At 45.5% G+C, this 20,429-nt stretch overlaps 1 protein-coding gene across 1 annotated transcript in view; it reads left to right on the forward strand.

Annotated features, from left to right (window-relative positions):
- The window catches only part of RPA1 (replication protein A1), a 58,889-nt gene that overhangs the window by 28,962 nt on the left and 9,498 nt on the right, over nucleotides 1-20,429 (forward strand). Inside the window, exons 13-16 of the mRNA XM_083172136.1 lie at nucleotides 1,071-1,200; nucleotides 6,829-7,005; nucleotides 12,104-12,211; nucleotides 18,933-19,019. Of these exons, the coding sequence (XP_083028262.1) occupies nucleotides 1,071-1,200; nucleotides 6,829-7,005; nucleotides 12,104-12,211; nucleotides 18,933-19,019 (502 nt within the window). The remainder of the gene's footprint in view (nucleotides 1-1,070; nucleotides 1,201-6,828; nucleotides 7,006-12,103; nucleotides 12,212-18,932; nucleotides 19,020-20,429) is intronic.

Below are 20,429 nucleotides of genomic sequence, written 5' to 3' on the forward strand. Positions count from 1 at the left end.
GTTCATCGAATGGATTTTCCACATTTGTTACAGATTCGATCCTGATGCCAGCTCGCGTGTCGTGTAAATCGAATAGAAAAAATAGACTTGGCAGGCAAGACTATGTAGTACAGATCTGTACTATACAGATGTAGCACCTGTCATTCTTGCAGGGGCTGGCCGTAGATTCGCCAGCTGCCGGAAGGGGACACGCGCACAACCTCTTACTACGCCGGTCTCCACTGATTCTCCGCCGTCCCCGCCGCCTGATTCCCCCACCCCGAAAACTGGGACGCGCATTCCAGTCAGAAGGAGAGCCGGTTCGTCAGAGGGGGCGGTCTGGCGAGCCCCGGTGCTGAATGAAGGGCGCTCATCTGTATAGTCCAAATCGAATGCATACGCTTGCCATTCGATCCCAATCGAATCTCAAGCAAAATCACACCATGTACCCACTGTAACCACTATTCTGTGTTATGAGCGGGTATGAGGCTTTTCCTTTAGTATTTCTAAATTCTGCAGGGTTTTTATTAGGCAGCTCTGAGCTGCTAAAATGTATGTAGAATTCACATCTGTTAAACAAACAGCCTCCCCAAAATGTGATTTAACAAGCAGCCATTACACCATAGCATACAAGTCACTACACACAGTGAGTACTGTTATTAAACAATATGTACAGTACAATGGCTATGAGGTCACGTGACCCCATAGCCATTGTAAATTTGTTTAATAACCGTACGGTTCATGTCAAACATAGCAGATTATAAAATGCTCAGTTAAGCTTTCAAAAATGTTATTTATTCTAGAGAATGAATTGAAATGAAGGTACTGCCGTAAGTGCCAGGCAGTATCGTGGGAGGTGGGCTGACCATGCAAGTGTGTAAATAAAACGCATTTGTGAGAATGTGATCACATCTACAGATTGTAAACCTTCGTTCATTTGAGACTATAAAACGTAATTCAAACTTTATTTATTTAAGCTCCCTGACATAACTTGGATACTATTCATCTATACACCACTATTGTCGAGTAAAAACGGTTGAATATTTCACATGACTTTGTATATGTAAATAAATGGAAACTTTCTTTCCAAGGTTTGATTCCGAGGGCCAGGTCCTGGAAGGTACATCTATTTCTGAGTCTCGCGGAGGTGTAGCAGGAGGGAACACAAACTGGAAGTCCTTGCTGGAAGTGAAAAACGAGAACTTGGGCCATGGAGACAAAGTAAGTTTCCAATTGTAGTTAGCTTGTATTTGTTGCAAGGTTTCTCCTGCTTATTCTGTATATTTTCAAACAGATCAGACTTCCACTTACATACAGAATAAAGGCCCATACATACTTGGCGATTTTCAGCTGAAAGTCTGCAAATGTGTATGGGCCAGCAATGCTGGACTAGCGATGATGCGCGCTAATGCATCATCGCTAGTAAGGTGGTTCATCTGCTGATGAGCCAGATTCAGCCCTGCTCCCTCTCCCTGCTCCACAGGGAGCACACTATGCACCACCCTGCTGCTGCCCACCCTCCACTGCTCTAGAAGGAGCACAGAGCACGCTGCCCTCCCACCCCCTCCCCTGCTCCACACAAAGCATGCTGCCCGCCCCCTCCCCCTGCTCCATAGGGAGCATAGTACACAACTCCCGGCTGCCCGCACACTACCTCCCACTGCTCCCCCACACACTGCAGCTGCATCAGTGGTAGCGGTGAGTACACTGCCCACTAATAGCTTATTTACGGATAAGCCAGTAATGTATACATTGCTGGCACAGGCCAGAAAAGTATATATTACTGGCACCACTGCCCACCATTGCACATTTCTTTATATGCCGGTCACAGGGGCATAGGGAGGGTGGAGCTCTAGAGTAGCAGGGTGCCGCACCCCACCGGTCCGTCCGCTGAATGCCGCCTGCCTGTCTGCTGCTCAGGTGCACAGTCTCTGACAGCATTACAGAGCCACCGCCACAGAGAAGACCAGCTCAAGGAAATCCACTAGCGGCTGTCTCCTTTGCGACTGGCAGCCATCATTGGAGAGGCGCAGAGCCTCTGTGATACTGTAAGAAACTCTGCGTCTCAACGGTTGGATTGGTGGGCAATAAAAACATTTCAATCCCCCTGGGCAACGAGCATTTAAGCCCTATGGCAATGAGCATGTAAACCCCTTTGGAAACAAGCATGGAACCCCTGGCAACCAGCATGTAGGTGAGCGGCACTAGTGGGGGCATTATATGTGTAAGAGGCTCTAGTGGGGGAACTGTGTGTAAGGCAGTGGCACTATTTGTGTAAGTGGCACTACTGGGACCATTTTGTGGGCAATGGGGCAATGCTGGGGGGTACTATATGTGTAAGTGACACTACAGGGGGCATTGTGTGTGTAATTGGCACTAAAATGCCATGGGGGGGGGGGGGGGGGATTTATTACCGTTACCTTGAAGCACTACGATGATGTGTGGCGTAATGGGAATTATACAGTGTGGCAAAAAAGTGAATTAAACATTATGGTGGGGTATGTTTGGTAATGGCGCTAACCTGTGCATTGCCAGCAATGTATATGTTACTGCCCCCAATGTATATTTTGTTATGGTGGTAACGTATACATTACTGGCGCTGGTGAACTGATTTCTCCCTACGTGCATGGCTGTTAATGAAATCGTAGCCGTGCACATGAGCAGGATTTTATCTGGTTGGGGCGGCGTTTATCTGACCGCTGGGCTCCGAATATACGCAGCCCAGCGATCCGTTCTGAATCGGGCCTCAAGAACAGAAATGCACTGAATAAAAATGGCCCCTGCTCCCACCCTTGGAATTCAAACTCCGCCCATTATGTAAATAGCCTTTTATAATAAAAGATTTTCAGCAAAGTCTTTCACCTCCTGAAAATTTCTTTCTTTTTAGGAAAATAGCTCAGTGTGTACGCACTACTTTGGTGAAAGGTATCTATCAGAGATTTTGTCTCTTTTGAAATTAAAATCTTCTGGTGTGTATGGGCCTTAAGCCCACGCAAGTGCTGTGCCAGTTGGTTGGCACTTTGACGTGTTATTTTGCTCAAGTATGGAATAGATAAATTGGACTTTTCAGAGCAGACACTGAAAACATTAAGTTGCTTTCATAATTACAATGCACTTCTTTAACTAGTGCAAGGAACGGCGCAGTTTTGGATTGTGCAGTCTCCATGGTTTTCCAACTATAGAAGGAATAATCTCTGAAATAAAATGGAGAACGTTTGTAATTTGCCTCTGATTTAACCTAGGAGTGCTAAACATTTACTTTCCAAGTCGCGGGGCCTTTGCTTTCGCTATGCATAAGTTACAATGGGAGCGGCGGTTGCATAAGCACACTTCTGCCATGCATTAATTTCAGCAGGAGCCAGCGCCAATGTATATGCATGCTGCATTGCGACTCCGCTAATGCACACTTCTATATGCAGCAGAACTTTAACGGACACATCTGTAGGGGCTTATGTATTCTCCTGCAAGAGGCAATCATTTACAAGGCAATGCCAACCTGGTTTTGCCTTGTAAATAATTGCCATTTTGCAGGCTTTTACATAATCCCTATAGTGTATTACAGGGGTCCTCAAAATCAGGACCCCAGCAAGTTACTGTAGAAGGTCATCACACCACATATGTAGTCAGCAGACAGCACATACATGGCAGCATTGTTGAGGCACAACATGATGGGAGGAGTCTAAAATAACAGACAATTCAACAGATGTTTCAGACTCATTGAATCACTGTCTGAGATTAGAAAAGTCATCAGCCTGATGGTCAGCAACATGGAGTCGCGACCCCATGCTGAGAAGGTCGGGACCCACTTTGGGGTCAGGACCCACAGTTTGAGAACCGCTGGTGTATTACAACACAGGTCCTCACTGAAATTCCATTTTGCAGCATATTTAGTTTTGAGATGGAGCTTGTATAACGCTCATTTAATAATGTTAGGGCAGAACACAAATTTTAAAGCAAAAACAAATATTCTGCAGAAAAGTTTTTAGAAAATGTCACTAGAAGAGTTTTTAGTGCCACTGGTTGGACACTCAAACTGGCTTTTGCCAGCATATAAGATTGTGTATCAACTAATGCTGGGTACACACTGAACAATCGATCCTTTGCAGATTGATGGGAGTGTGCATGAATCATCAGAGTGGAACCAGCACAACTCAGGGTTTGGCTGGGAAGAGACCATACAGATGTGTCCACCTATATCTATCCTTCATGCGATCCAAGTCGCGTTATACATAACTCTAGATCTCCATGTGAATCAAGTGCTAGGCATCTTTTTTGCAAATGTTTTCGTTAAATAGCATCTGATTTGCGTCCGACTAGGATGCACAGTCAGTGCCAGTTGATTAAAATGTGCAACGTGTGTGCCTGACGCTTCATCTGCAAAAGAAATGGAGCACTACAGTGGTTTCCTGGAAAACAGTGTAACATATCATTTCGTATGCAGAGACCGCCACCGTTGTGCCACTAGAAGGGCTGTTTAATGTGATTTTTCTCTAGGAGTTGTTAGGTGATTACCTCATACTCTGAATGTGGCAAGCAGTTTTGACGCTCATTTAGAAAATGCAGTTGGTCAATGGAGGGTTGTGTGGTTTCCAAGGATCCATCATTTGAAACATGTTTGATCCTACTTAATTTTCTCTGGGTCCCTTCGTACTGAAATATCAAATATAAATGCCTTAAGACCTCTGCATGACATGATATGTAACTGGCACTACTGGGGACAGGATATGTAACTGGCACTAAATATGTGCAAGAAAATGATTGCTTGGCATTCAAATTCAGTGCCTGAGGTACACACACTTTTTTTTCATCTTTTTAAACCTTGTTTTATACACAAATAAAAGCAAGATACATCATTGAAATATAAAAATATTTTGAAATACGCAATAATCCGTTATCCAAAATTCTTCTGGTCCCGAGTATTTTGGATAAGGGATACTCAACCTGTATTATTTTTCCAAACTAATAGTACAAAGCCCATCCCACCCTAGAATACTAATATTGTGTTCTCTGCAGCAGTTTCTATTGTTTTGACCTTCATTGCTACTCTGTGTAAACTGGGGTAGGGGGAGGCTACAGAAGGCAGTTACAAGAAAGGTTATCCGAACTCCTCCTTTCATCTAGTTCCCGATCTTCATATACTCTCCAAGACCTCAGGGCAATTGTTTATCTGCAAGTACAAAAATCGCACATTGATATTTTGTGGGTGTTTTTTTTTATTATTATTATTTTAAGTTATCTTTTATAAATGATGTAATATAGCTACATTAGTGTGTGATGGAACTCCTCTCCTTGGTCTGGTTCCGTAAATACAATTTAAGTTGCGTCTTTGAGCACAAAATATTTCCCTGCAGAGCAAGCGGGAAGCACATCCTTTCAGTGTTTGCTTGCAGACACTGTTTAGTCTGAAGAAGTAATGCAATTAGTTACTGAATAATGGTCTGCTCTGGTCGCTCATTTGTGTTAATGGAGCCTGGGAGCAGTGTCTGGAGTGTGTATACATGGGTAGGGAAATAAACAATAAAAACAAAGATAGGGGCCTGCGCTTCCTATTGGGGAGGATATTCCTTTATCCTATGGATGTGAGGTTTTCTTCTTTTAAAATAATTTTGACCTCAGGAAAAAACAGAAAGACATCTCATGGTGTAGAATAAATGGTAAGGGTTAAATTCCACTTTTTATAATGGTGAGATGCCCGTACCGTATAAGGGCCTCCTCTTAGGCCAAACAATGCACGTAGATCAGGGGTCACACACAATTTTTAGACCAGCATGTCAGATCCTTCCACTTCCCTCAGAAATAGAAATACAGAGGGGAAAAGACTCATAGCGTAAAAAGTAACTTTTTTAATTAATCCACATACATAAACATAAAATCACTCTTAATAAAATGCCTGGTACCGTATCTGGCCTTATAAAAAGGCTGAATTTGGAGCTTAGTGTGGGGTCAGATGATAAGACCCGGGTGGACCACCGCACGTAGTCTCCGCAGAGCAGTCTCAATAGCAGGTCCAGATAGGGATCCCAGGTACCTCCAGTCCACCAACGCGTTTCGACTTTCCAAGTCTTCCTGAGGAAGACTTGGAAAGTCGAAACGCGTTGGTGGACTGGAGGTACCTGGGATCCCTATCTGGACCTGCTATTGAGACTGCTCTGCGGAGACTACGTGCGGTGGTCCACCCGGGTCTTATCATCTGACCCCACACTAAGCTCCAAATTCAGCCTTTTTATAAGGCCAGATACGGTACCAGGCATTTTATTAAGAGTGATTTTATGTTTATGTATGTGGATTAATTAAAAAAGTTACTTTTTACGCTATGAGTCTTTTCCCCTCTGTATTTCTATTTCTGAGGGAAGTGGAAGGATCTGACATGCTGGTCTAAAAATTGTGTGTGACCCCTGATCTACGTGCATTGTTTGGCCTAAGAGGAGGCCCTTATACGGTACGGGCATCTCACCATTATAAAAAGTGGAATTTAACCCTTACCATTTATTCTACACCATGAGATGTCTTTCTGTTTTTTCCTGAGGTCAAAATTATTTTAAAAGAAGAAAACCTCACATCCATAGGATAAAGGAATATCCTCCCCAATAGGAAGCGCAGGCCCCTATCTTTGTTTTTATTGTATTCTTTGTAGTAGGTGATACTACCAGGGACCGTGTCGCATCCAAGTGGAAGCGCAGAATCTTACCCTCTTTTTACTAGGGAAATAAACAGCTTTACAAGTAGCAAATTGATTTAGGCCTTTTGTTATGTATATGGTCCTGATGTACATGTACGTTTTGCTCATTTGATATGATCTCTTAACAAAATGATGGATTTGGAATGTCTGTTTTCTCCTTGTTCTTCCAGGCTGATTATTTCAGCAGCGTGGCTACAATTGTGTATCTCCGGAAGGAGAACTGCTTGTATCAGGCCTGTCCTTCCCAGGACTGTAATAAAAAGGTGATAGACCAGCAGAATGGACTGTTCCGCTGCGAGAAGTGTGACCAGGAATTTCCCAACTTTAAATACCGCCTCATTCTCTCTGTGAGTATTAAATTCCCATGATTATTTTCGGTTTAACATGAAGCATAGTCGTTAAGCTAAGGAGTTGGAAGTGGTGATGGATGAAATGCTTACAAGTGTTATGTAAATCAAACGCCATGTAGTAATAAACAGTGTAGTTATTTAATGCATTTTACATTTCCACCATGCTTTAATTCTCTTATGTGAAACATTTGCAGCAATTTGCCATTAAACTGAACCAGTGAGTTTGTAGATATGTAATATGAATTGGTTGATACATATTTGTGTTCCCGCTAGTATGTGTGGTGGGCAAGGCGAAGTGCAGTTTGTGTATGAAAAGGGATGTGACCTGCTGGTGAGGGGGCGTGTCAACACTGGGGGCAGTACAGCCCTCTACATCACTGCTGTGGCTTGCCGCAGCCATCAGTCGCCAATGGGGGCCCAGCAGATATGGACGCTTCCCACCACCTTTCCCTTCAATGTGACTATTTGCCATGCTAAAACAGCCTAGTGTGAACACTACATATATAAGGGCAGGGCCAGTGATGCAGCAGTCTAATGAAGTCAGTGTATATTTTTTTTTGTGCTGCATACTTGCATAGACTAATGTCTGGGTAATGCTAAGCTGCATATTTTACTTGATTCATATCGGAAAATGTTGTGTAAAAACTGGTTAGCAATGATGCATTTCTTGGCACTGCATGTGCCATTTTGATGACCATCGTGACAAGAAACCAAGAAGTCAGTCCAATTAGGCGGAGCTTTGTAAAAGTTTAGTAAAACCTGTGAACATCGCAGCACTGTGCGCATATTATTAGAAATATATATTTTGTTACCCATGGTGCGGTTGCATGACTTTTGTACAATAAATAACCTGGGAGATGAGTATAAATAAAAGTGGGGAAATCATCCTGGACCCCTAAAGAATTGACAGCTGAAATTGCAGGACCATATAGGGGAGATGTCAATTGTTGTAACCGGTGGGCTTCTGTACCAGGAGCACATCAGAGCAGTTAAATTTTTGCCCCGTTGGGGCACTCACAGGTGCTAGCATTTCAGCTTACAGCTTTAGGAGGTGGCAAGCTGAAATGTACAGTCAGCTGCTTGGGCACCCAAACCACTTCTTCATGTAGCGCCAATTAGTTTAGGTTCTTTGCAAGTGACATGATTATCCTAGGTTGGGTGCTTGTGACATTATATCCTTATATATTATATCTCAATAAACGTGCTTGAGCATCCCACTGTCTCTCTTGGGAGCCCATGCTGGCTAGCCAGTTCACATTGAGTGGCACAGTACTGTGGCATGTGTACGTCATCAGGGATGCACAAAGTGCGCTGCAGCAATAGTGGAGACCGTCCAAATCCTTTCCTGGTAAGAGCTCTTTGTTCTGACACTTTCAGTGGTGGTCATACCATATCAGTGAAAAACTCGAAAGCAGCCTTCCTCAGCAGAACTACATTTTCTCACAGAGGAATGGTATCTATATCAGGAGGTTTTCCAACAGTTAGTAATGGGGCCTAACACAGATGGATCTCATGGTGTCTTGACACAACTTCACAGTTCCAGGGATTTGCTGGTTTTTGCATTTGATGCAGTGCTGGTTGCATGGTATTTTTTTTCATCTAGCGCAGGGGTCTTCAACCCATGGCCCGCGGGCCACGAGTGGCCCGCGGAGCTGATCTCAGTGGCCCCCTGCCCGCCATGCACAGGATTTTTTTTTTTTACGTAAAAGAAAATGCTGCCGAGGGAGGCAGTGTAATGGAGTCCCCTTGGGTGCCGCCTACCCGATTTCCATTGGCTGCAGGCAGGGCAGAAGAGTGAATCCAGCGCGGCTGAAGGAGGAGGAGGCACGTCTGGTCACGAGCTGGGGAGTTGGGACCCGGCGAAGCTGCGGGAGGAGGAGACGCAGCTGGCGGGAGCAGGGGACCCGGCACTGGAACTGCAGGAGGAGGAGGCACAGCTGGCGGAGGGGACCCGGCGAAACTGCAGGAGGAGGCATGGATGGTGGAAGCAGGTGACCCGTCAAAGCTGCAGGATGAGGAGGTACATCTGGCGGGAGCAGGGGACCTGGCAAAATATCAAATTATATATGGGGGGGGGGGGGGGCACATATTTTACTGTTTGCACTGGAACCCAAATTGGCTGCTGATAACTATTAGGGTGTGTGTGTGTGTGTGTGGGGTTATGTGCTGAGTATGGGCGGCTGTGCCAACTATCTATGAAGGACTGTGCTGACGTTATAGGGGAGCTGTGATTCTATGGGGCTGTCCGAAATTCCGTAGGTGATTTTAGTGGCCCTCGGGCTTCACTGGAATTTTTTAGGTGGCCCACGCTGTCTTAAAGGTTGAAGACCCCTGATCTAGCGCATTTATTTCCTATTACCCCACTGTTGCCTATATTCCTAGTTATCCAAGACGGGCCGTGCAGGTTGTGGTATGCCGACACTTTTTAAAATGTGCGTAGGTCTGGAGTGGCATTTTCTACTATATCCAGACCAACTGCAACAAAGTCCATTTATGCACGAGGACCTTACTTTTACTTTTTCGAGGCTAAAGCCTTTTTCTCGCTCGGTAGTCTTTACTATGATGCAGGATTGGAAACGGTTTCCTGACGTCATTACCACAGGGTATGAAAAAAATCTACATTTTGTGGGAGAATGTATCTATACCTCCAGGTTTCACCATACTCATTTCTTGTCCTTCAAGAGGTTTTAGAGGTCCATTAATTTCCAGCAGTAGTTGGCAATTCTACAGGAGTTATGAACAGTTTTACAGGCATTGTGTGTATTCAACCACCGATTTGAACCATGGAATCTAAATCTAGTCTACAGGATCTTAAGTAGCCTCTATTTGAGCTTTTTTATATTCAGCGGATCTCCGGCTTGTTACTTGCAAGCTGGTCTTTGTTATGCCTCAGCTTTGTCTTGCAAGAAGCTATTACTCGTATTCCATGATGGTAGAGCTCTCTGTATGGTTCCAGCTGGAAGCTCATTTGCCTTTCCACTTAAGCCAGGAAGTTTTTTTGGTCACTTACCAATAAATCCTTTTCTCTCAAGCAGAGTGGTTGATACTACATTCCCTACTTCACGGTCAGTTGTGTGGTTATGGTTCTTTCTTTGGTCTTTTTCCCTACTTGTTTGTTTTATTGTTTTTACAGTTTTACTGGGTTACTGCTGCTCCTGCTTTGAAGACATGCTGGAGGTGCAGGGGGGAGGAGCTTAAGTTTTAAAACTATACTTAAATACTGAAATGCCTGCTCCTGCTGTCCCATTGTCCAGTGACTCCCAGTCTGCTTAAAAGACCAGGAGGTTCAATGAAAATTGGCCTTCTTATTTCAAACTGCTAAAAACTAGGACACGCACATCATAGATGAAATATTTCTTTATATTAAGACTGCCCCATATTCCCTTGTTCTACCCTTTTATTATCCAGGGTCTTGTACTTGAGTGTATTGGAAATATGGTTTTCTGCGACTGTCCTTCAGCATAGGACACCAGTTGGAGCTTGATATACTACAGTGCTGTCTCCATCCACTGCGAATGTATAAGCGGAACACTGGCTTCCTAGTGGTTAAGCTATGTACTGCCTGACTTGGACCCTCTTGTGTCTTAGCTTCTACCTTTTAGCTTGCTACAAGTTTTATATGCCTCGCCAAATATGCCAGCCTGGTGCGATGCCACATCCAAGGGTATTCATTTTATTTCCATGTTAGCCTTATTAAAATATTTTTAGTACAGATAAGAGTACGTGTGAAGATTGCTTGTATTTAAAGTATTGTTCTAATGTTTGTATTGAAGAACCCTCTGTAGCATTGCTAACATGTGTTGCATGCTTGTGTATTCTCCATAACTGCTGTTAGACTTGCAGTTAACTGAAATTCCGTTCTCATTCCAGCGCAAAGTAACCGCTGAACGGTTCTGTCTAAATACGGCTTACTCCCTCTGTCTGTCATTGATCCAAAATCTTAGATATAGAGCTCAAATCTCTTGCCAAGTATTTTTTCTCTTTGAGATCTCTGTACTTGTGGAAAGACCACAAAAATGAATCTGCATTGTAAGTGCAGATGTCCATTCTGTGTCTCCTTTGTGTGGCTCAGTCATCAAACTGCTTGTTTGATGCACGAGCACTAGAATTTCTAAGCTGTTTATTTTGGTTGCAAAACTCTTGACAATTTGCTGTTTTTGCTGATATCGTTGTCTTGAAGAAAATGCATTTTGAGCTGAAGCACAGGAGCTATACCCTGCACCACCTACATTTGCGGTACCTGCTCCGAAGAGACTGCTTATTTCTGCCTATGAGATGAATGTCTGTCTGAGTGTGAGGATATTAGTTCATGCATAGAAGGCTGCCAGCTCTCCACATGCGGCCCTGCCACTTTCATACAAGTGCTTGTTGGCCCAGACCCGGTAAGGAGAGCGCAGTTCTTTCTTCTCCCAGGCTCATTATATTCATCAACATTCGGCAGCTGTGGCGACTTGCAATCAAGCTGTGCAATGCGGGTCTAAATACCAAGTCTAAGATGGCTGTAGGATGTGTTAGAACGTATAAATAAGAGGCTGCTGGTGAACTAAAGACTAAGGTTCTCCTTGCCCTGCTTTAGAGCCTTTAGTAATGCTTAAGGACCCCATTTCCGCTAACCTGATTTGGAATCTCAGAAAAGATGCTTTAGATCTCTCATCACTCACTGATGTCAGTAGCTATATTTAAAAATCCGTGTCATGCAGGTTGCCGTTCCACCGCGTGATGGAGAAGGCTCGGTTTTACTTTTTGGGGATAAAAAGATTATTTTTCTTATTCTTCCCCCCCCCGCCCCCCTTTCTAGGTTCTGCTCGCTAGCATTTGTCACTTTGTAATGTTTACAGGAATGCATGTTATGAAACTGGTTTTTACATCAGATTGCAGATTACAAATCTGTGCATAATTATCTCATCAGAAATGTTCCCTACTAGGAGCTATGTTTGTGTGATTTTAAAAATAGGTATGTGTAAAACGGTTGCCAAGGAAATACTACATCCAATAATGGCATTCAAATTTGTGACGGTTAAACTTATTTTTTTTTTTTTTTTTTGTTAAAATGACTAAAGGTTCTCATGTCAGCTTTTTGGGTGGACTCTTTCAGGCCAACATTGCTGATTATGGAGAGAATCAGTGGATCACGTGTTTCCAGGAGTCCGCGGAAGCCATTCTTGGGCAGAATGCAGCATATCTTGGAGAACTAAAAGAAAAGGTGTAGTACAGTCCTTCCATTTTCACCCTGCCTGTAGGTTTCTCACCAACGTTCTATTTTGATTGAGCCTTTGTCTTTACTATATCAATAACAATATGCAAAACTCCACAGCTTGCTCATGTAGAACGGTTGAGTGCTGTTTCACTGCAAGTGGCCTATTTATCTTTGTCCCTCAATTTTTTATATTTTCACTAACGTCCTTGATGGGATACTGGGAATGGTCTCAAGACATTGGGTATTAGAGGGTATCCGCAGGAGACAGGCACATCTATAACTTTGAAGCTGGGTGTGCTGGCTCCTCCCCTCTGATTCCCCACCCAGGAACCAGTTTAGAAAAATGTGCCCTCAGGAGAGGATGCACACTGCTGGAGCTCCAGAGAGTTTGTCTTCAGTTTATTTTCTTTTATTATTTTGGGGTTACTGTGTTGGACTTCACAGTATCCCTGCTTCGAGGGAGTCAGTTGAGGAGGGTTCAGCTGCAGGCCTCTTAAGGTACCGAGCTGTCCCTGCTGCAGGACCACTGTCCTGAGAGGGTGTTTGTACTCACGGGCATTGCGCTGCAGTGATACTCACCCCCAGCATGCCGCACACTCCTGACACAGTCCGAAGACGTCTGTGGTGAGTAGAAACCAGGGTCCCCACAGTGGGGTACCCCGGCTCATTGTGCGGCAAGATGGCGGCGGCGGCAGACGCGGTACCCTGCACAGGGGCTGCGCAGACCCCCTGTCACAAACTGGCTGCGGGTGACAGTCCCTGGGCTACCAGGGCAGATCCCACTATAAAACGCTGTTCAGTGTGAGGGCGCCATTAAAACTGACAGCCAGCGCCAGTATAAAGATCAGTGAAGCCCCTGCGCCATCACAGGGGGGCGGGGCTTCAGCGGAGCGAGGCCAGAGCTCTGAGCGCGCATACACTACTTCCTGCTTCTCCCTGGGCGCCATTACTGTCTCCAGATACACTCCTCAGCGGTGAGGTGTTGGACAGAGGAAATCTGCAGAAAACAGCAAGTGTATTTAGCGCTAAGATCGCTTAATGATCACACTGTTCTGGGTTTATGCGTGTTACCAACTCCTAAATAGGAGTTAAGGTTGTACAGGGTGTGCTGGTCTCCTCAGTGTAATCTGAGCGCTCCCCCACGTGCTTGTTAAGCTACACACTTCCAGTGATAGAGCTCACACATATATAGCTGCTATACACTGCACACTGAATATATATATATATTTATTTCATTGTGATTGTGGTGTGTTTGTGGAAGAAAGGTTACTTATTCCTTCAACATGGTGAGGAAGTTAACCTGTCTCATTTGCAGCAACAAGTTTGTGCCTAAATCCACCTCACAGATTACTTGTGAGGAATGCATGTCCACTCAAACGAGTGGGACAGGGGGTTCATCCCAGATTACTCCTCAATCAGACTCACAGGAGCCTGAATGGGCGGCAGGCATTAAAACCATGCTGCAGGCAGTGTCAACACAATTGGCTGCAAATACAATGCAGACCAAACAGGTGCAGCAGGACTTAACAGTTTTAGCCGCACGGGTGGATAATATAAGCACCACCACGGGCCAGTCACGGAAGCGTGCTGCGACCGCCATGTTGCCTGATTCAGATGATGATCTGCAGGCGGGTGACGACACAGATGATAATGTGGACGACGGGGCTCTGATCCCTGATTCACAGTCATCTCTTAGAGGCCCAGAACCTCTTATTACAGCAATAAGAGAAGTGTTAGACCTTCCTTTAGCAGACATGCAGGAAGGTGACCCGTTCTTTGGGTCCCAAAGGAAACAGCAAATTGTTTATCCTGAACAAGTTGACCTTGATGAGACGTTTAAGGAGGCTTGGAAACAACCTGAAAAGCGTTTCCAACTGTCTAAAAGGTTTAAGTCCAATTTTCCCTTTGATCCCGCCACTAGAGCGGTGTGGGAAGAGCCTCCGGTTGTGGATGCATCAGTGTCCAGACTGTCCAAGAAGGTGGTTCTCCCCGTCCCAGGGGCAGCAACACTCAAGGATAGTACAGACAAAAAACTGGATACTACCCTTAAGTCCATGTACACTGCGAGTGGGGCGTCTCAGAGACCTGTCCTCGCCAGTTGTTGGATGGCTAAGTCCATTTATACATGGGCGTCTCAAATCCAGGAAGGCATGCTGGCCGATATGTCAATGGCGCAGGTCGGAGAGAGACTTCGCCATATCCAGGATACTGCAAAGATCCTGTGTGACACGCAGAAGGAGCTTGGAGCTATAAATGCTCGCTCTTCCGCAATGGCGGTTTCAGGCCGCAGGGCCCTCTGGTTAAGACAGTGGGTAGCTGATCCAGAGTCCAAACGTAGCGTGGAAAGTTTGCCTTTTAAGGGAGAAAAGTTATTTGGTAGCGAACTTGACGACCTTATATCCAAGGCTACAGCCGGCAAGTCGACTTTTCTGCCGACGGCTTCCACTCACGCTAAACGTCCCTTTCAGGGCCATACGTCCCAGTCCTTTCAGGCTTCTCAGTCCTTTCGGCCTTCCAGGCCCAGGCAGAGGGCGAGAGGCTCCAGCTCGGCCACCAGAGGGGGCCGTGGCAGGTTCAGGAAGCCCGCCAGCACAGGATCTCAGGATCGTGCCGCTAATGCCTCCGCCTCTAAGCCGGCAGCATGACTCGGGTTCCGACCCTGGAGTCACTTGCGAGGTGGGGGGTCGCCTGTCAGCTTTCAGCCAAGTATGGTCAGTCTCTCACCTGGATTCCTGGGTGAGAGATCTTATTACCAACGGCTACAGGTTGGAATTCGAAAAGCCTCCCCCTCACAGGTTCTTCAAATCAGGTCTGCCGGCTCTACAAGCAGACCGAGTGAACCTGCAGCAGGCAATACAACGCCTGCTGACGTCACAGGTTATCACACCTGTCCCATTGCAGGAACAAGGAAGGGGTTACTACTCCAATCTGTTCCTCGTGCCGAAGCCGGACGGCTCGGTGCGCCCCATTTTAAATTTAAAGTCACTAAACCCTTTTTTAAGGGTTTACAAATTCAAGATGGAGTCCCTCCGGGCAGTAATAGCAACCCTGGAGGAGGGAGAGTTCTTAGCATCGCTGGATGTAAAGGACGCCTACCTCCACATTCCGATTTGGGGTCCACATCAGGCTTTCCTGAGGTTTGCGCTGAAAGATCTGCACTTTCAATTCAGAGCGCTGCCATTCGGCCTGTCATCAGCGCCGCGTGTGTTCACGAAGGTGATGGCAGAGATGATGGTACTGCTCAGGAGGTCGGGTGTCAACATTATCCCTTACCTGGACGACTTGCTGATCAAAGCAAGGTCGGAACAGGTCCTGCTGCAGGATATAGCAAAGACCAGGCAGATTTTATCCGAGCATGGGTGGATCCTTAATATCCCCAAGTCCTCCCTGACGCCATCGCGTCGTATCCTCTTTCTAGGAATGTTCCTGGATACAGAGTTGAAAAGGATTTTCCTCCCTCGGGAGAAGATGGAAGCCATACAATCCCTAGTGATGGTGATTTTGGCAAAGCCTCAGGTGTCGGTTCACCAATGCATCCAGTTATTGGGCAGGATGGTGGCCACATTCGAGGCCATTCAGTTCGGACGTTTTCACACCAGGGTGTTCCAACTGGATCTGTTGGCAAAATGGTCGGGCTCTCATCTCCTGATGTACAAGAGGATTTCTCTGTCGCATCAGTCCCGGCAGTCCCTTCTATGGTGGACTCAGGAGTCGAACCTGCTTGCAGGTCGGAGATTTGGCATCCAGGATTGGGTGCGACTCACGACAGATGCGAGCCTGCAGGGATGGGGTGCTGTGACCATGGACAGAACCTTTCAAGGTCAGTGGACTCGGTGGGAAGCGAGACTCCACATCAATATCCTGGAGCTGAGAGCTGTATACTATGCAGTGTTACAAGCCCAGGATCTCCTCCAAGGTCGGGCGCTCCAGATACAGTCCGACAATGCCACGACTGTGGCCTACATAAATCGCCAGGGAGGCACAAAAAGCAGGACTTGCATGAAAGAAGCTTCCAAGATCCTGACCTGGGCGGAAACGTACGTGGTGGCTCTGTCGGCCATCTTTATCCCGGGTGTGGACAATTGGGAGGCGGACTTCCTAAGTCGTCACGCCCTCCACCCCGGGGAATGGAGCCTGAATTCACAGGTGTTTGCAGCAATTGTGGACCGTTGGGGCCAGCCTTCGATAGATCTGATGGCATCCCGGTTAAACCACAAGGTCCCCATGTATTGCACAAGGACCAGGGATCCCTGCGCAGTGGCAATAGACGCCCTGACAATTCCATGGGTGTTTCCCTTGGTGTATCTGTTTCCACCCATACCGCTTCTGACAAGAGTTCTAAAAAGGGTTCGAAGTCAGGGAGTGGAAGCCATTCTGGTGGCTCCGGACTGGCCAAGAAGGGCTTGGTTCTCGGATCTACAGAGCCTGCTGATCGAGGATCCTTGGCCCCTACCTCTAAGGAGAGATCTACTTACACAAGGCCCTTGCGTCTTCCAAGATTTAGGGCGGCTACGTTTGTCGGCGTGGAGGCTGAGCGGAAAATCTTAGCTCAGAAGGGTCTGCATTCATCAGTTATCACCACGATGATTCAGGCCAGAAAGCCGGTAACAAACACCCACTACTACAAGATCTGGAGGAAGTACGTGGGTTGGTGCGAGGAGCTGAAGGTCCCCCCAGCGAAGTTTAACCTAAACAGGTTATTGTGTTTCTTACAAGCGGGATTGGATTTGGGTCTCCATCTGGGCTCACTAAAAGTCCAGATCTCGGCCCTGTCCATATTCTTCCAAAAGAAATTGGCTACCATCCCGGAAGTACAAACATTCCTTCAGGGAGTGCTTCACATCCAGCCTCCCTTTGTACCTCCTACACCTCCTTGGAGTTTGGATGTTGTTCTTAATTTTCTTCAATCCTCCTGGTTTGAACCGTTGGAGTCTATAGAATTGCGGTATATCACCTGGAAGGCGGTAGTCCTTTTGGCCCTAGCCTCGGCTAGAAGAGTGTCCGAATTGGGAGCTCTCTCCTGTAAGAGCCCCTATCTAATTTTTCACTCAGACAGAGCGGAGTTGAGAACTAACCCGCGATTTCTTCCTAAGGTGATCTCTTCCTTTCACCTTAATCAGCCAATTGTAGTCCCGTCTGCATCTAGTTCACCGGATATTCCAGTATCCCTGGATGTTGTGCGTGTCTTGCGTGTGTATGTCCAGAGGACATCAAGAATCAGGAAGACAGATTGTCTATTCATTCTGTATGACGCACAAAAGAAAGGACACCCTGCATCTAAGCAATCCATTGCTAGATGGATTAGGACCACAATCCAACAAGCCTATGTGACGGCAGGCATGCCGACACCTCCGGTTTTAAAGGCTCATTCCACCAGATCGGTGGGCGCATCCTGGGCGGCTGCTCGGGGTGTGTCAGCTCTGCAGCTCTGTAGAGCTGCTACATGGTCAGGGCAACACACCTTTGTAAAATTTTACAAGTTTGATGCCTTAGCCAAAGAAGATACCCAGTTTGGGCAGGCAGTACTGCAGCAGTCTCCGCACGTACCCTCCCGTTCTGGAAGCTTTGGGACATCCCCAATGTCTTGAGACCATTCCCAGTATCCCATCAAGGACGTTAGTGAAAATAGGAATTTAATACCTACCGGTAATTCCTTTTCACGTAGTCCTTATGGGATACTGGGCGCCCGCCCTGTGCGGGGGTCTGGCTGCAGCTTTATTCTGCTTATAAAGTTCAGAAGTTAACCTATGGTCTTCTGGTTCTAAGGTCTAGTTCAGTGACCTTGTTAAAGAAAATCCATCCAGTTGGTGGTATTATAGTTGTTTTTTATTTTTGTATGAATGCGGGTGTGCTGGCATAAATCTCACCACACTATTCACACTTATGTTTACATAGGTGACACAAGTTATTCCTCTCATATGTACATTCTCCTTCGGGCACAGTTTTTCATTAACTGGTTCCTGGGTGGGGAATCAGAGGGGAGGAGCCAGCACACCCAGCTTCAAAGTTATAGATGTGCCTGTCTCCTGCGGATACCCTCTAATACCCAATGTCTTGAGACCATTCCCAGTATCCCATAAGGACTACGTGAAAAGGAATTACCGGTAGGTATTAAATTCCTATTTTTTTATATTTCCATTATATATCAATGCCATCTCTCACCCCATGTAGACAGAAGGTAAAAATGTTTTCTGCTGCTTTTATTTAAAATAAACCACTATGGCCACCCCATAGTTGAATAATCCCCCACTGAGACAATAGAATAGGGCATTTTCTGATGATCGACTGCTAGCATATGTGTAGGTACAAACCATCCCTGGAAAGGGGGAGCCTTTTCTGAGAGCTGTTCTGTGGTTTTTCCTGAGCATTACTTGGTTTAATGGTTAGCATTACTGCCTCACAGTGCTGAGGTCATGGGGTCTATTCCCACCATGGCTCTAACTGTGCAGAGTTTGTATATTGTCCCCGTACTTGCGTGGGTTTACTCCGGGTACTCCGGTTTCCTCCCAAAATACAAAAATATACTGGTAGGTTAAGTGTCTCCCAACAAATTAACCCTAGAATGTCTTTGTTCGTGTACATGTGGTAGGGAATATAGATTGTTAGCTCCACTGGGGGCAGGGATTGATCTGAATGTTCAAATATTCTCTGTAAAGCGCTGCGGAGTAGGTATGCGCTATATAAGAAAATGTTAATAAATAAATAAATTGCTGTGTTCTTGTCGCAGAATGAACAAGCGTTTGAGGAGATTTTTCAGAATGCCAACTTCCGATCTTACACTTTTAGAGTTCGGGTCAAGATGGAGACTTACAACGTAAGTACCCAACTTTATTTTCCTTCCACTACCACCATCCTAACATGAACTTATCTTTTCAATTAATCGCAAAACATTTACAGTTCATATGTCCATTTTGCTTTAAAATAACTTTTGGAGACATTTTCTGAAATGGTGATAATGTAAAAACTTTTCTGTGTCAATTTTTTATATATAAAATACTAGCGGCTGGCATGCAGTACTTCTTCCTTAACTGCAGGGGGAGTTTTTTGTCTGCAAGTAAACCTCTCTAGTATGGTGACACCTACAGTATTACAAGATACTGCGCTCTGAAATATAGGAAACTCGTACTGCCAACTCAGACCTTTTTAATTGATTCTTTGTTCTAACAAATTATATTTTGATATTTTAACACTGCCTGCTCTATTAATTTCTCTCATAGCCTGTATGAAATCTCTTCTTTTTTTTTTTTTAAACTACATTTAACACCTTGGAGGGTATTCAATGATTGTCGTGCTCCCGCAGCCATTGAACAGGGATTCTCGGCAGAACGAGACTATTCAATGATTGTCGTGCTCCCGCAGCCATTGAACAGGGATTCTCGGCAGAACGAGCCTGACAGCATAAGCTGTCGGGCTCGTTCTGCCGAGAAAAGCCAGAAATAGGCGAGCTCCCGGCGGAGCTCGTCTATTTCCGCCCTCAACTCTGCGGCCGGGACATTGAATCCCGACCGATGAGCTCAAGTCGAGCAAAGCGAGAACGGGACAGGGGCACGGCTGTTGAGCTTGCTCGACAGCCGTACCCCTGACATTGAATACCCCCCTTTGTGAGCTGAACAGTCACAAGACTGTATCCAGTCCATGCGCTTGTTCCTTATAAGTTGGTAAGATGCATTATATTATTTCTATTAAGATGGTAATATCCAACGGTTAACAGGAACACTTTGAACTCCAAAAAATACAGTGATAAACTAAAAACAATCATTCTGTGGTTGTCAAACAGATGTTAATCATACGGCTGGTAAAACGAAAATGTATTAAATTAAAGATGCAATTTTTACTTAAAACCAGTTAAAAAATATCTACATTGTCATTTATGCTAGTATTCTATTACGCTAGAGCTGTGGTTCTCAAACTTTGTCCTCAAGCACCCCCAACACTTTATTTTCTGGGTCACCCTGCAAGTGCACAGGTTTACTGACACATTTTAAAAGATCCACAGGTGGAGCGAATGATTTCACTTGTGAATCTGTGTGGAGACCTGGAAAATGTGTACTGTTGGGGGTCCTTGAGGAGCGATGTTGAGTACCACTGACCTAGAGCTTATAAATTCAATGAAACTCGTTGACTATGTAATTCTGATGCTCGGTTAGTCCGTTAATAAACGCTCATTTCCATTACTTAGAGCACTTGTTACTGTACCACCTGATAATGCTTTGTGACGATGACC

Source organism: Crinia signifera, chromosome 2 (assembly GCF_055691185.1).
Source record: "Crinia signifera chromosome 2, ASM5569118v1, whole genome shotgun sequence".
NCBI classification, from domain to species: domain Eukaryota; kingdom Metazoa; phylum Chordata; class Amphibia; order Anura; family Myobatrachidae; genus Crinia; species Crinia signifera.